We start from the raw sequence: 13,928 nt of genomic DNA on the forward strand, positions 1-13,928 counted from the left end.
TTCTCAAAATTCACAAAGTCTTTGCGATAAAAGAACTAAATTGCTTATTTTCTTCATCTAAAATGCAAAGTTTTACCTAGTTTGTCAGATACAGAAAGCCTGTGTGTTAAAGCTTAACCAGAAGCATTTTCTCAATTTGATACCATTGATAGTGTAATTCATTTTTACCAGTGTAAAAATGAAGCAGTGACAACAATCCTTGTTAGATCATGAAAACAAGCTAGAAGCCACTTAACAGGTAAGTAACTTAAGAACTACACTAAGCACTGCACTAATTTAACAAGCTTAATGCAACTGATACACCATTAGACACAGCTCAAGATTGGACTTAACCAGTACTTTCTTGCACAGTCTCGTAATTATACAAGTTACTATGATAAAATATTAAGTTTCTTTAAGTTTCAGACTGAGTAAAGTGAACTAACCTTCAAACTCGTACACTTCTTTCCTATTAAAGCCAAACGCCTGAAAACAAGCACAGAAGAATGAATGGGAGACTGGGAAGGTTAAAGGGTGGGCTGGTTTCTGTTGTCCTTAGGTCCACATAGAGCTGTGCTCAGAAGGTACCTACTGGCAGCTGCAGCCTAGCCCCTAATCCTGAACTGCCTAACCCAGTCCCGTAACCAATGACCGCTGTCTTTCCTCAGGTTTTTAAGAGATCACAGGAGGCAACCAAATGAGCCCAACTTCAATGGAGACCAAGTTTTTCCTGCTCTCCATTAACTCCCAGTATCTCTGGGGTTCTGCCAACCAATACAGACCATTCACTAGAAACCTGGGCTCAGCTGGATACATATTAACAAGAAAAATGCCATTAACTGAAGGCAGGAAGGAGCAGTAGATCTCGCCTTCCCTGCACAAATACTCCCATTACCAATGCTTGGCCAACTCACAGGTCTGGTCAAACCATCACTAGTATGCATTAAGTATTCTGAATCATAAATTTACATAGTGTGTTTCATAATGCTGGCGTTTATTAGCAGCTACATCATACTTTAAAAGCACAGTTGTATGACAAGTATAAAAATGTAAGTAAATTCAGAAAGATCACCTTAGAAGGGAGACTAGTAAGCACTTTTCTTAAAACGCCCTAGTCAATGCATTTTGTTTTGAGCAAAATGCTCCTTAGCTAACAAGAAAAAGTGACTTATGGACCGGCTCCTTCAAAGGCAGAGGTGCACGGATCTGTCCTGAGTTACTTCGTCTAAAGGACGTGGTTTACTGAGAGGATTTAATAGGTCAGTCTGATGGTTGGACTTGAAGGTCTTTTCCAAACTAGATGATTCTATGATTTCCTAGTACAAGCTGGAAGACATAACCAAACACACCACCATGGATTAAGAAAACCAAAGGTGCACAGTAAAGGCATTTCAGTATCCTTTTAGGTGACCTCTGATTATAAGAAACAGCTCTAAACCTTGTCTTGCCTATAATCACAGGCAGAACTTGAAATACAGAGTAGACAGTTCCTTCCAGCAATGTACAAAGGACACCACTAACAGCTATTTTAAAGTTAAGATCCTCACATTTCAGAGAAACACAGCTTAAAGAGGCGGTAAGACTCACATCCCTTCCGCCTTCATGATTCCAACCCAGGACTCATTCGACCTAAGAACTATGACAGTTTTGCATCCACCAGAAAAGAAAACAAAAAACTGCTTCTAATTTAAAGACAAAGAAGATTCATTATTGCCTTACAATAGTGGAGACTTCTGTAGACAAAAACTCTACTTAAAAGTTCTTCAGTTTGTTTACAGGGAAAACGTTTTGCCAGGTGTGGTGACACAGTTGTAGCCTCTGTGTTACTTTCTTCCACAAATAGGAAAAAAACCACCAATAATTAAGTAAGACTATGTATATTACAGTACAGACATAGAATCACGTGGAAGAGATATTTGGAGGGTATCTAGTCCCACAACTCCTGCTCAAAGTGGGTCCAACATGAGCAGCACAAGATAGAGAGTACGACTAATGGAGTTTTGAGTATCTCCAAGGGCAGAGATCTCACAGCCTCTCTGACCAGTCTGGTTCAATGTCTGACTACTGTCATGGTACTGTCACTCTGGTAAATCAATGTCTTTCCTATACAGAAAAACACAAAATTGTACCCAACACTCCAGGAATGGTTTCACAAGTGCCGGATACAAGTGAAGAACCACGTCCCGCAACCCTCTCACTACTCTTGCTAATGCAACCCAGTATGCAGTTGGCCTTCTTTGCCATAAGGCCACAGCTGAAATGCCTTCAACTTGATGTCCACTAGATCGCAGAGGTTTTTTTCTGCTAACCTGCTCTGCCTCAGCAGTCCCCAGCCTGCACCTACTGATGCACGGTGCCATCTCCTCCCAGATGCAGAATTTGGTACTCAACTGTTCGACTCCACGAGGTTCAGCTCATGGGTTCCTCTGCACAGCAGACTGTGCTCCAGCGCATTGATGCCTCCCTCCTGCTCTATTTGGTATCACACACAAGTTTCCTGAGATGCTGAACAGACATTGGTACCAACACAATGATTTTGGTTTAAAAGTTCTCATTTTTAAACATTTTTTTTTTAAATTAACCAGGCCCACTCTAGCTCTACTCACAGACAGGCCAGCTGCGTTCACTAAGCCTGGACTGCCCTCCACAGACCATTCTTATCAATCAAAGCTTAGACACGTAGATGAGCAGAAAATTGACACTGTTTAAACACTGCTGATTTAAAGCCATAACAGAAAGCATTTCATTCCTTTGTATCTGCTTTGGTTCTACGTAACAAATGGGAAAAAATCCACTTTCCAGCGGGTCTTTCTAACGACACCAAAGCACAATAACTAGTAAAAACCTCCATTTTAGTGAAGTCACTTTCTAGCACACAAAACTGCTTATATAGGAACAAAGTAATGAAGTTTTTTCAAGCCCCTGTTCATGGCTTTTCCAAATAGCAAGAAAGTTGCACCGAACTTTAACTAACTAAATTTTTTGTACCTAAATTTTTGCCACCAAGCTGCTGTTTCCACTTGAAAGCTATTTTGGATTCCAGTTAGTTACAAATTTTAAAAATTTGTAACTAAAATTTAATTTTTTTATTTCAAAATTTTAATTGCTCCTTCACCTATCTGCTGGTGCAGATATTCATGTTCTGTAACTGCTGTTGAGTTTAATTTATTCTCAGCTCTATCTGGGTTTACCTCCCACACAGATAAGCTCCTGCATTCTGATACACACGAGAGAAACATTTTGTGGTAGAGACATCAACAACTCTCTCCTTGCTAGGAGGAGGCTGTGTTTAACAGCGTGCTACCTTCAGTACCAGAGTAGTGGTTTCATTACCTAGACTATCCTTTGACTTACAGAGGACCAGAAAACTTACATTTCTACACAAAAGAACAATGAAGGGTTCAAACTTCTTTAGCATAATACCATTCCTTTCAAGCAATACACGTGATGCTTATTAAAATATGAAAAAAATTCACATTAACGTGCCCGATGAACTACTACCACTTCTCAGCGTCAGCCTTTAAATGACCACAAGGTTTTTTTCAGTGTTTCTAGTAATTAAGTGCCAGGTTCTTCCCCTCCTAAGGCAGCTGCTTATAAACAGAAAGAAGGTAAGAATTTGGCTACCCACTGCAGCATTCCAGGAACTTTATTCTGAAATAAGACTAACCTCCACCAAAGCCGTCATCCACTTATCAAAAAGGAAGATGAAAAAAATGGGCTACTACTCTCCCTCCAGCAATTTTTGGTTTCTCCATCATGCTGCAGCATCAGACTTTTGTGTTTTGCTACTTTAGAGTTTCGTTTAGCCTAAGCCATGAAGCCAACAAGATAACAAATTAATGAAATGTCAGAACAAGAAAAGAGAAAGTTGAGCAACTGATGCCTTGCCTAGACTAGGATTTGAAGTGTTGTGTGAATTAACTGCTTACTCATGTTAAGTTTTAATACAAGCATAGTCCAGTAACTTACCGCATTTAACTTGTCAAGTTACTACCTAGACTAACAGCTTCATCTTTGTTAAAGATTCACCACCTCACCTACCTTAGGATTTTAAAACTTTTTCCTACACACACAAGTGTATGGAGCACTCCTGACAAAGAAATTGTTAGCTTTACCTACTTAATTCAAATATTTGAAAAGATGCAAAGCTACAAGGATCTCTGCTAAATGCACAATATCCCATTCCTTAACTTAATGTCTGAGAGCTTATAATAAAATTAGAAAAAAAATAATGCAAGCAGAGAAAAATGCTTCTGCTGCTCTAGTGTGTAAAGATGTTAAATGCTGCCACCCCTCTCCAAAATATCCTCTCTTACCTGTAAGCCAGAGACTAAGCCATGTCTAAAAGTTGTTTTAATGACTTCCCAGAAACACCATTTATATTAGAAAAAGAGAGCAACAAGTATATTTATTCATATAAAACAGTACACCTTATCTATAGCAAGGATAAACACACTTTTCAGAACTCTTTCTGCACTGATATTTAGAAGTGAAATTTGGTGCTTCCAATACACACTTCAATTGCAGAAGAGATTCATTACCATCCAGCTTCTCCTTTTTAAACATTTCTGGTTCTACCACCCTATTTCAGTCCCCAGATGAGGGCTGGAAGACAGAGCAGACTCCCTCTGTATTCTTTCCAAGTGTGCCCACCCACTTCCCCCAGGCATTTGTGCTCTTAAAGCATCTGCAAGAAACAGAGGGGCTGCTCTTCATGTTCAGGTGTAGCTCAAAGCATCAAATCAAGAATAATTTGAGAGCAGATAATGTGAGCCACTTTGCCTTCACAGAGAGACTTAAACTTCTAAATAACAAATTTAGCATCACCATTGGTGATTATTATTATTTTTTTTTAAAAGGAGCAAGATTTAAGGCTCCTCTTGGCACACAAATTACGCAGAAGAAAACATCTGTTTTCCTCTTTGATTTGTACACTTAGTTATACCTCCCTATTCATCATCTCATTCCACGTACTTTCATGCTTAGTGGTACTACTGACATCACAGTTTGATCGCCTTTGAACATTCGCAACAGAATTTGGTTGTCTAAGCATTTATGAATGCCCAAGTTCCATGTTCAAGATGCAGGTAGTATATCCTGTAAGCAGCAGTTCTATACGCTTCTATGCCAATATAACACTCATATATGGCTTGCTAATATCAAACTCTTGTGTTATAACTTTAAAATTTCATAATATATTTCATAATTATTATTTGTGGGAAGTTTTGCTCAGTTTAAATAATACTATGAAATGGTCTTTATTTCCAGCCTTCTATGCTGAGCTCTTCACTGCATAGACTAAAACAGGAACAGAGAAAAAATGTTCCTGGACCAACCTCTAGAGTAAGAAAATTTGGCATGGATTCCCCTTCCCCCACACCCTGAACTGGAGAACATGCTTTTTGTTTGTTTTCCCTGCATCAAGCAAGGGGAAGGTGTTTTGAAGCTGTTATACAGCATTATCAAATCGAGTCTTCTTTGTTCCCACAGGATCAGCTGTTATATGGGGTACCAGGTCTAGTCTTTGTAGCTTTGGTATGAAGATACCCACCTAGAAATTTCTCTTAGCTTACAGGCAATTCTGTAGTCACTGTGCAGGAACTTGGTGACAGCAGCCTGGGCTCTAAAGGCAGCTGTAAAACAAGGCCCTTATGTTTTTCTAGGGGCTAGTTCAAGCTGCATAGCAACAATACTGTTCACACACTAAATTTTAAAGCACGTTACCTACTGCTACCCTGAACACGTTTTCATTAAAACATCACCATCTTCAAAAAAATACCCTCTCGGCTTGTCCTCTGTGAATGTGTCCAGATTTCTAAAGCACCAGCGGTAGGAGTTCCAGGCTCACATTAGCATTTCACAAGCATCTAACCTGCAACATCATCCCAAGTAGGACGACAATGACGACACAACTATTAAATCCTATCTGGCTGACGTTCGCCAACTCAGCCCCAGACACAGCAGAAGCTGCACTGATGCAACACTGCAAAAAAGCCGCCGTGTAGGGCCCCGAACAGCTCCAAAACTTCTCTGATGCCCCCTGAAAGCAGCCAGCTTGCCTTACCGACCACCACACGCCCCTCAGGCGCACACCATTCCAGAAACACTCTGCTGAGCGAGCCAGGAGGGCTAGGCAGCGAGACAGAACGGCGCGTGAGGCTTAAAAATCCATCCACCTGAAGGCGAGAACCTACACGGGGGGGAAACGCAAGCTCTGCACTGAAGCACCCTCCGCGAGGAGGGATTTACCTGCAAGAAACGCACAAGGGTGAGGTGCAAGGGGGCTGCAAGGCGCTCCCTGCCCCAGCCCCAGCCCCCCCCGGCCTCCCCCAGCGGGCAGGGCCTCGGCTGCGGGGGCGAGGGCCGTGGGCGGCGGGGCAGGCCCGGCAGCGGCCGCCCCTCACGGGGGCTCCCCGCACACGCTCCCGTTCCCCCCCCTCGGCCCCCGGGGGGAAGGGCCCGGCGGCTGCCGGCTCCCCGGGCCTCGCCCTCCTCCCCTTCCCTTCCCTTCCCCTCCCCGGGGCCGCGGGCCGGGCCCACCCCCGGCGGCGGGGAGGAGGAGGTGGGGCCGGGGGGGACCGGCGGGGCCGCCGCCAGCACCGGGGGTGGAGGAGGAGGAGGAGGAGGAGGAGGGGGAAGGGGAGGAAGGTGGCGGACCGGGAGGGGAGGGAGGGGGGGACAACGGGGAGAGGCTCTGACCTCCTCGCTCTTCAGCACCTCCTTGAACTCCCGCTTGATCCTCTGCACCGCGATGTTGGCCATCTCCGCAGCGGGCACCCCCACCACCACCACCTCCTCCTCCTCCTCCCTCCACCTCCTCCTCCACCTCCTTCTCCTCGCCACCGCCGCCGCCACCGAGCCGGGCCCAGCGAGCTCCGCCGCCGCCGCCGCCGCTGGAGAAGTCCCGGCCCCACCAAAATGGCGGCGGCGCCGAGCATGCGCGCTGCGGAGCCCGGCTCCGCCGCCGCCGCCGCTCAGGAGGGGCCGCCGGCTGCGCGGAGCCGAGCCCAGCCCGCAGCGGGGGGCGGCGAGCCCACGGACGGCTCCCGGGGGGTTCCTCCGCCTGCCGCCGCTTCCCCCTCCCTGCCAGAGCTGAGGGAGCGCCCCGGGAGGCGGCCGCCTGCCGCCCGCCCCGTCACGGAGCGGGCTGGGCGGCGGGGAGCCCGCCCGCCGCAGGGCTCGGGGCCTCCCCGGCGGTGCGGGGAAATGGGGGGGCCCCGAGGCGAAAAGCGGCGGCCCCCCGGGGGGACAAGGCGGCAGGGAGCGGCCGGAGGGGTCCCCGAGCAAACACCTGGCTGCCCAGTGTCCTGCTCCAGTCCCCGAGCACAACCCAGCAGTGAGGGCGCATCCCGTGCCCTGAGAATCTGCTCGACCTGTCCATGCAGCAGTTCACACCTGTATTTTCCCCATAAAAATAAATAAATGAAGATAAAACCTCGCTTGGAAAAGCCCCAGTGCCCATCATGTCTCTCTCCCAGCCCAGCTCCTCGCCTTGGGTGCGCTGATGTCTCCTCACACAGCTCGGGGGGGACCCATGGGCCACAGCAGGCCCTGGAGCAGGTAATGGGGAGGCAGCACACGCAACCCTTTTTATGGATCCTGCTACAAGATTTTAAAAGATAAAAGGTGAACATGTCAGGCCTGCCTAATGGACTGTTATATTTTATTGCAGACCCAAACGCTGCAAGCCACAGATGTTGCTCTGTCTGGAAAACAGGAACAGGACAGCAGTAACCATCCCTCCGGCCTAAGGTGCGCAAAATCTGAGCAGTGTAGGTAGATTTTCAGAACAGAGCATGAGATTGCACTTACAACTGTTGTTTATTCAGGAACTGGAGGCTTTCAAGACACTGAGGTCTATAGAAAGATAATGCAGTGCCTGCTCTTTCTGTAGGGTGCAGGACAACATACAGCATAGGCGTTTGTCTCAACAAAGCCCATTTCCATTCTCTTCGAACAGATTGTAGTGGCTTCCAGTTGGGATTGTCTGCTTCTACTCTGGCTTTAAGTGCTATCTGTTTATCTCCATTAGTATATGTAGCATTTTGACCATTACATGCACATCAAAGAAAGTATGGGCTGAACAGATTAAAAATAAATAAATCTGGCAGCTATAATGCAGATGTATATTGTTATTTTTCTGTGCATATTTACTTTTCCCCAGTGGTTTGACTGGAAAAAGCCCATTTTCCTGCCACAGTGTTGTACCATGTGCATCTGTTCATCAAATTAGCTCTTCTTCAGATCAAAGCTTGTTTTTAACACAACATACAATGCAGTCTCTCAGATGAGGTTTTTCAGAATCTTTCTGAGTACAGTTTTGGTCTTCTTTCTTTTTAATGACTTCCAGTGTGATCTTGGGTCTTTATCTTCAGAATAATTTAGACATACAGGTCCTGATGATGTGTTTAAGTTCCTTCTGAGGAGGCAGGCCATGACTTCTCTGTGCCTTAGGTTCTCACCTGTAAGGTAACAGTAATAATTCCTCTCTGCTACACAGAGCTTTTGGATGAAAGTTTGTTTTATGGCGTGCTGAGCTCCTTTGGACAAAAAATAAATGGGCAGTTCATAAAATCTGCAGGTTAAATGCTTCATGTCTTTTCAGACATCTCATTGTAGTAAAAAGCTGAGCTTCTAATATTCAGATTTTGCTCTGAATGGAGTGGAAAACATGACCTTTATCAAGTGTCAGAATCCTTTGTGTTCCTATGAGTGTGTTTGTATGTTATAGGTAGTAGACATCCAGTAACAGCCACAGTAAAGGGCAGTGATTTTGCCTGGTTTGTATCTAGGTTCATTCCCATGTGCTCATTTGGATTACAAATGTCAGTCTGTTACTGCAAAAAGCAAATCAAATTAATATGAGTTAGCATATCTCTTTTCCTTACTATAACACACTCTTTTACTTTGTCCTTAAATAGGCATTTTTCCTTATCTTGCAACTGTTTCATAATCATCATATAGTTTTCCAACCCCCCCATTTTAGTTGTCCTTTTTCTTTTGATTTTCGTTTTGGTAAAAAATAGAGAATATAAAAAGGCTTTTTTTTGGGGGGTAGAAATGAGTAGTTGCAAGGTCTGCCAGCATTAAAATATTGCATAAAATCAGTACCCTGTAGTCAGCATGCTGGGGTTATCATTGTATACCCCCTTTAGGTATACTATATACAATGCTGTAGTTTACTAATTTGCAGAAGAGTCTACAGGGTTTTAGGCCACAACAGGACTGTAGACTAGAAGTCTTCAGACAGTATTTTTTTTAAATGCTTGGAAAGAAAAAAATGCTTTGAAAAAATGAGAGCATACTCAGCCTCTTTGCATAATTTCAGTGACTTCCATGTCTGACTTCATTATATATTTTATAGTATTCGACAATACAAATCTATGTGTATCCTCTGAATTAAGTTCTCATCAGTCTTTTACCCTTAGAAAAACCCACAGACCAAACACTGCAGACACATAGCTCACTTTTTGTAATGTGAAATTTTGTAGTATATCTCAATTCAGAAGATTGTTCCTTCATTAATCCCATTGTCAATTTAGCCTTATAGCAGACAGTTCTTTCAATAGCAGCTTTCACAAACTAGCTGCAGTGGTCTGTACTTTTGCCTGCGGTCTTGGTCGTAAATAATAAGACTGGGAGGTACGGTTCTGAGTATCCATGCATTTAGTGTGCTTGGCATATTGCTTTGAAATACTTCTGGAAGCAGGAGCAGGAAATATGGTGTATTAAATGAAGTTGTAACTATACAATATTATTGCAGGAGGAAAGTTTATAGGATCAGTGCCTATAAACTGAGGTCAGCAATTTAAGACATCAGCCCAGTCTCAGCAGGAAGAGGCCGCTGTTGCCGATACTAGGATAACCAAACATGCTTAACAATATATAATTTCCCATTTAATATGGGAGATGTTATCCATCCCACAACCTATATGTCAGAAACAGTTCCCCACATTTTCATGGAAAAGTGGCTCTTTTTCATGCACAAATTGTGTGGGCATGCTGGACTCGCCGCAAATACAGGACAACCACTATGTGCATGGCTCATCTGCCTGAGACTATGGATTCCCCTCAACCCCAGCATACTGCCTGAGGACTCCAAGATGCTTATGTCAGCACTAAAAGTGATTTAATTGCTGTTCTTCAAGTTAAGATTCTTGGTGATCTCCTTTTCATTTCCATATTTTGCATATTTTATTCAGTTCATGTCAGTAGTATATTTTTCTGTTATAATTACTCAAGAGAATTTGGACTTATTGTGGTTGTTCCCCATGATAAGAAGAAGAAAATACAATTTCTGAATCTGTAACTTTCCAGCATACAATGCATTTTTACTTCTCTTGCTCTTTTGTGTCTTGCATAACAAGACTTCAGTCCTTGCCCCCCCCCATCTTGGCCTCTTTAGTTTAGAAAAATCAGAAATCTCTCATTGTTGCTGGAGGATTTCTTACCAGAGGAGAGAGCTGTCTCAAGAGATCTGTGTCGTGATTTCAAACACTTTAGAAAGAGGGACTGAAATTGTAACGTATTTTGTATTCTCATTTCACTGTAACATATTTTGTATTCTTATTTCACTTGTCTTCAAGAGGCACCTATGAAAGGATTAACCCTACAGGTTGTGTCAGTATTAGGTGGTATTCCCTTTGCATTTAAATGCTCATAAGCTCATTTATAATATGCTTTATTAAGAAATCAGCAACACATTGGAAGCACAGAATATTGATAAAAACAAGCCAGTTTTAAATCTAATTCTTGTTTTACACCAGATTTACACCTCCAAATTTACACTCTGGGTTATTCCAGCTTGCAGAGAGGTCTGTCTGCCAGAAGCCGTTTTATTTACCTGCGTGGCATCTTGCACATCACAGGGACCGTGAAAACAGATTTATCCCGCGCATTTATTGCCTGCCACGTTGTGTTCCTGTTGTGGCAGCGTCCAGGTGACTCAGCTCATTCCGAAGATTGGCTTTATCATAAAAATAACCAACTGGTTGTGCGAGTTGACCGAGTTTTTTAAGTCGTCGGCTGAACTCTCCTGTTCCTCCTCTCCGTGTCCACGTCCGGTTCCGTGGCCAGGTGTAACAGTGCCCTCTCCTGGGTGGAACCGGGCGGGTTTGCTCGCTTATCTGAGACACATCCCGCTGTTGGGGAGCTCCTTGCCTTGCAGAGAGCTCTTGGCACCGCTGCTATATATAAAGGCTTGTCTCATCTTTCCTGTCAAGGTGTTCAGGAAGGACTTGGAGGGGTTCTGCAGTCGGAAATGCCTGAAGCGGTAGGACAGCAATTGGTGTTCCCACTGGAGAGATGCTGCCTTCAGTCACGATTTGCTCTCTCTAAAGTTGTGGTTTTCGTGTCATTAGCAGCTGGAATCTTATTTCTTAAAATACAGTAAGTGCACTAACTGAAGATCAGATTTACCTGAAGTCACTTGGTTTGAAAACATATGATGCCACTTGCCTGACTTAGTGGGGTTAGATCAGAAATTAATTCAGCTATTGATTTTACATCAAGCCATCTATGGCTAAACAACATTTAGCAAAATTTCCATGAAATAATTAATGCCTGTGTAGAAATGTTTGGTAGTTTAATAGTAATATCCTATTTTTCTTCACTTGTTAAGGGTTTTCATTAGAAATTGATGTTATGTCCTGGACTTTTCATTAATTTGGTGGCATGGCAATATCTTCTAAATTAGTATTTTATCTGAACCTGATATTTTTCATAAGAAAACCGAGATACAAACAGCTCCCTTTTAAGTCCGACAGCATTTTTATTTTTTTAAAACTTATGTTTCTTTGTGGAGGAGTGATTTTCAACTGGTGGTATCTACACCTTGGGACCCAGGAGCTGTTTCTTGTGGGTTCATGAAAGGCAAAAAAACAAACAACAAAACACACTCAAAAAAACACCAAATAAATAAATAAATAAATAAAAACAGGGTTGGCTATGACAAACTTCTTGTAATTCTGTGGGAGGTCACAGTTTTTTAAAATGTTCTTAATGAGTGGGCATCTGCCTTGAAAAATTTGGCCTCAGGAGACCAACAAATCGATCAGAGGGAACTAAAAGCATTTCTTATAAGGAAAAAATTGTGAAGCTGTACTCTTTTCTTCCTATTACAAAAAAGAAGATAGCAATCCTTTTGAGGATCCTTTCAAAATGAAAGCAAGTTTGGAGTACAAAAATAGATTTCACAACCTATTATTATTAGTTTTATGAGTATCAGAGTTATAAGGGAAGAGAGGATTTGGCAAGTAATATAAAGGATATAGTTACCACACTGCTTTGCTGGTATATTTTTTTTCCACTTAGAAACATTTTCTGCTCTGACTGAAGAATTTGTACTAGTTTAAGCATTTTGCATTACCATCTAATAACGTAATAACTTTTAGTACATTATCAAATCTATGTAACTTTATTTAATAAAATATGGCAGTCTTCATAGATAGATACAAAAGGGACTGAAGAGCTGCCTTAAAAGGGCAGCTGGACAGCTTTTCCTGGACAACTGGACATCATCTTCTCCCCTGTCCTTAGTATTTCTGACTGAATAACAATCTCTGCTATTTTAATGACCATGGGGACTCAAATCAGATTCAGACTGATGCACAGAAAATCTCAATTTCATAAATGTCATCAGGGCTGAAGCATATACAACCTTGAAGCTAGAAGCTTAGATTTGTTGTTCAGCACAGTAGTAGCCAGAGAAGTAGCTAAATGCTGTGAGAAAGTGAGAGAGAAGATTAAAATGGCACTGATAGTGTGGAGTGATTGCTTGGGGGTGGAGTTAGGGTATCTCATTAGGACAAATTAATTTAGTTAGAATTGGAGCAGCATTTATTGTGAAGCATTAATTGAATGAATATGGGAATCCAGAGTAAATAAAAAATAAAAACACTTTCTGTTTGAAAGTAAATGCAGTAACAGCCTAATTGCACAGCACTGGTAGTAGACTGTGGTCATTAACTGCCAAAATATTTTAATGTTCCTGAAAGTGTAGAAAAGTTACCTACTGGAAAGCTTTTTGTGCACAAAGTGGTCCAACTGTTCACATGTAGATCAGATTAGGGTCTGCAGGGTGCTTCCACCTGGCTTCCTCCTTTTTCTTTTGAGGAGACAGGCAACACTTACTTGGGTATTTTATGTTAGAAACTGTTTTGCTACATCACCACTGTGTCCGCTTGGGAGAATGGGATGTGACCTCTTGCTCTTCACAAAAATTTTTGTGATCTGAGACATAGAGCCATCAATGCAGGCTGCAAAATCGGGATCAAGCTTCTGCGGGCAACAGTTACACATTACACCTGGTCCCTACTCCAAAAAGCTTTCCAGTTATAAGAGATTGTAGATTAATGATGTATAAACAACCACAGTATGGGCAATATACATGCAATAAAATAAGAAGTCTTCTAAAGACTTCTTATTACAATATACATGCTATAAAATAAGCAGTCTTCTAAATAAAATAAGAAGTGAGAACCACAGAGAGGATATTTTCCAGAACATTTTGCATCATCAGTTGTTATGAATCCCTTCAATCTGTTTTGTAGTGCACAAGATTTCTTAGGCATCGTGAAAAGGGGAAAATATAATTCCCTTTAATAAAAAAGAAATCTAGAGCTCTTGAATTCAGCTATTATTACTTGATCTAGCAATTTGGGGATTCTGAGGCGTTTTTGAAGATTCTAACCAGAATTTGAACTTATTTCTAATGAGAGCCATCTTGCTAAACTACAGTATGATCTGTCATGATGGTCACCAAATCCACAACTGATGGAAGTCTTCTGGAACTGTCTAGAATAACAATTTTCAATCTAGTGAAGTTTGTCAGAGATCATCCCAAAAGTGCTCATCCATGACAGATGGGTAATTTATCAAGTTGTGTTGCTGTTGATACCATCCTAACATAGCTGCTAGGACAACTTTGTATTAGGAAAAGAAACTTC

The 13,928-nt window shown here is 42.5% G+C and overlaps 1 protein-coding gene across 1 annotated transcript in view; it reads right to left on the minus strand.

Moving 5' to 3' along the window:
• UBE2K (ubiquitin conjugating enzyme E2 K) overlaps positions 1–6,779 on the minus strand; it is a 36,751-nt gene extending 29,972 nt beyond the window's left edge. Inside the window, exon 1 of the mRNA XM_032186051.1 lies at positions 6,682–6,779. Coding sequence (XP_032041942.1) covers positions 6,682–6,744 — 63 coding nt within the window. The 5' untranslated portion in view covers positions 6,745–6,779. The remainder of the gene's footprint in view (positions 1–6,681) is intronic.
• Between the last annotated feature and the right edge of the window lie 7,149 nt (positions 6,780–13,928).

Source organism: Aythya fuligula, chromosome 4, assembly GCF_009819795.1.
Source record: "Aythya fuligula isolate bAytFul2 chromosome 4, bAytFul2.pri, whole genome shotgun sequence".
Classification (NCBI taxonomy): domain Eukaryota; kingdom Metazoa; phylum Chordata; class Aves; order Anseriformes; family Anatidae; genus Aythya; species Aythya fuligula.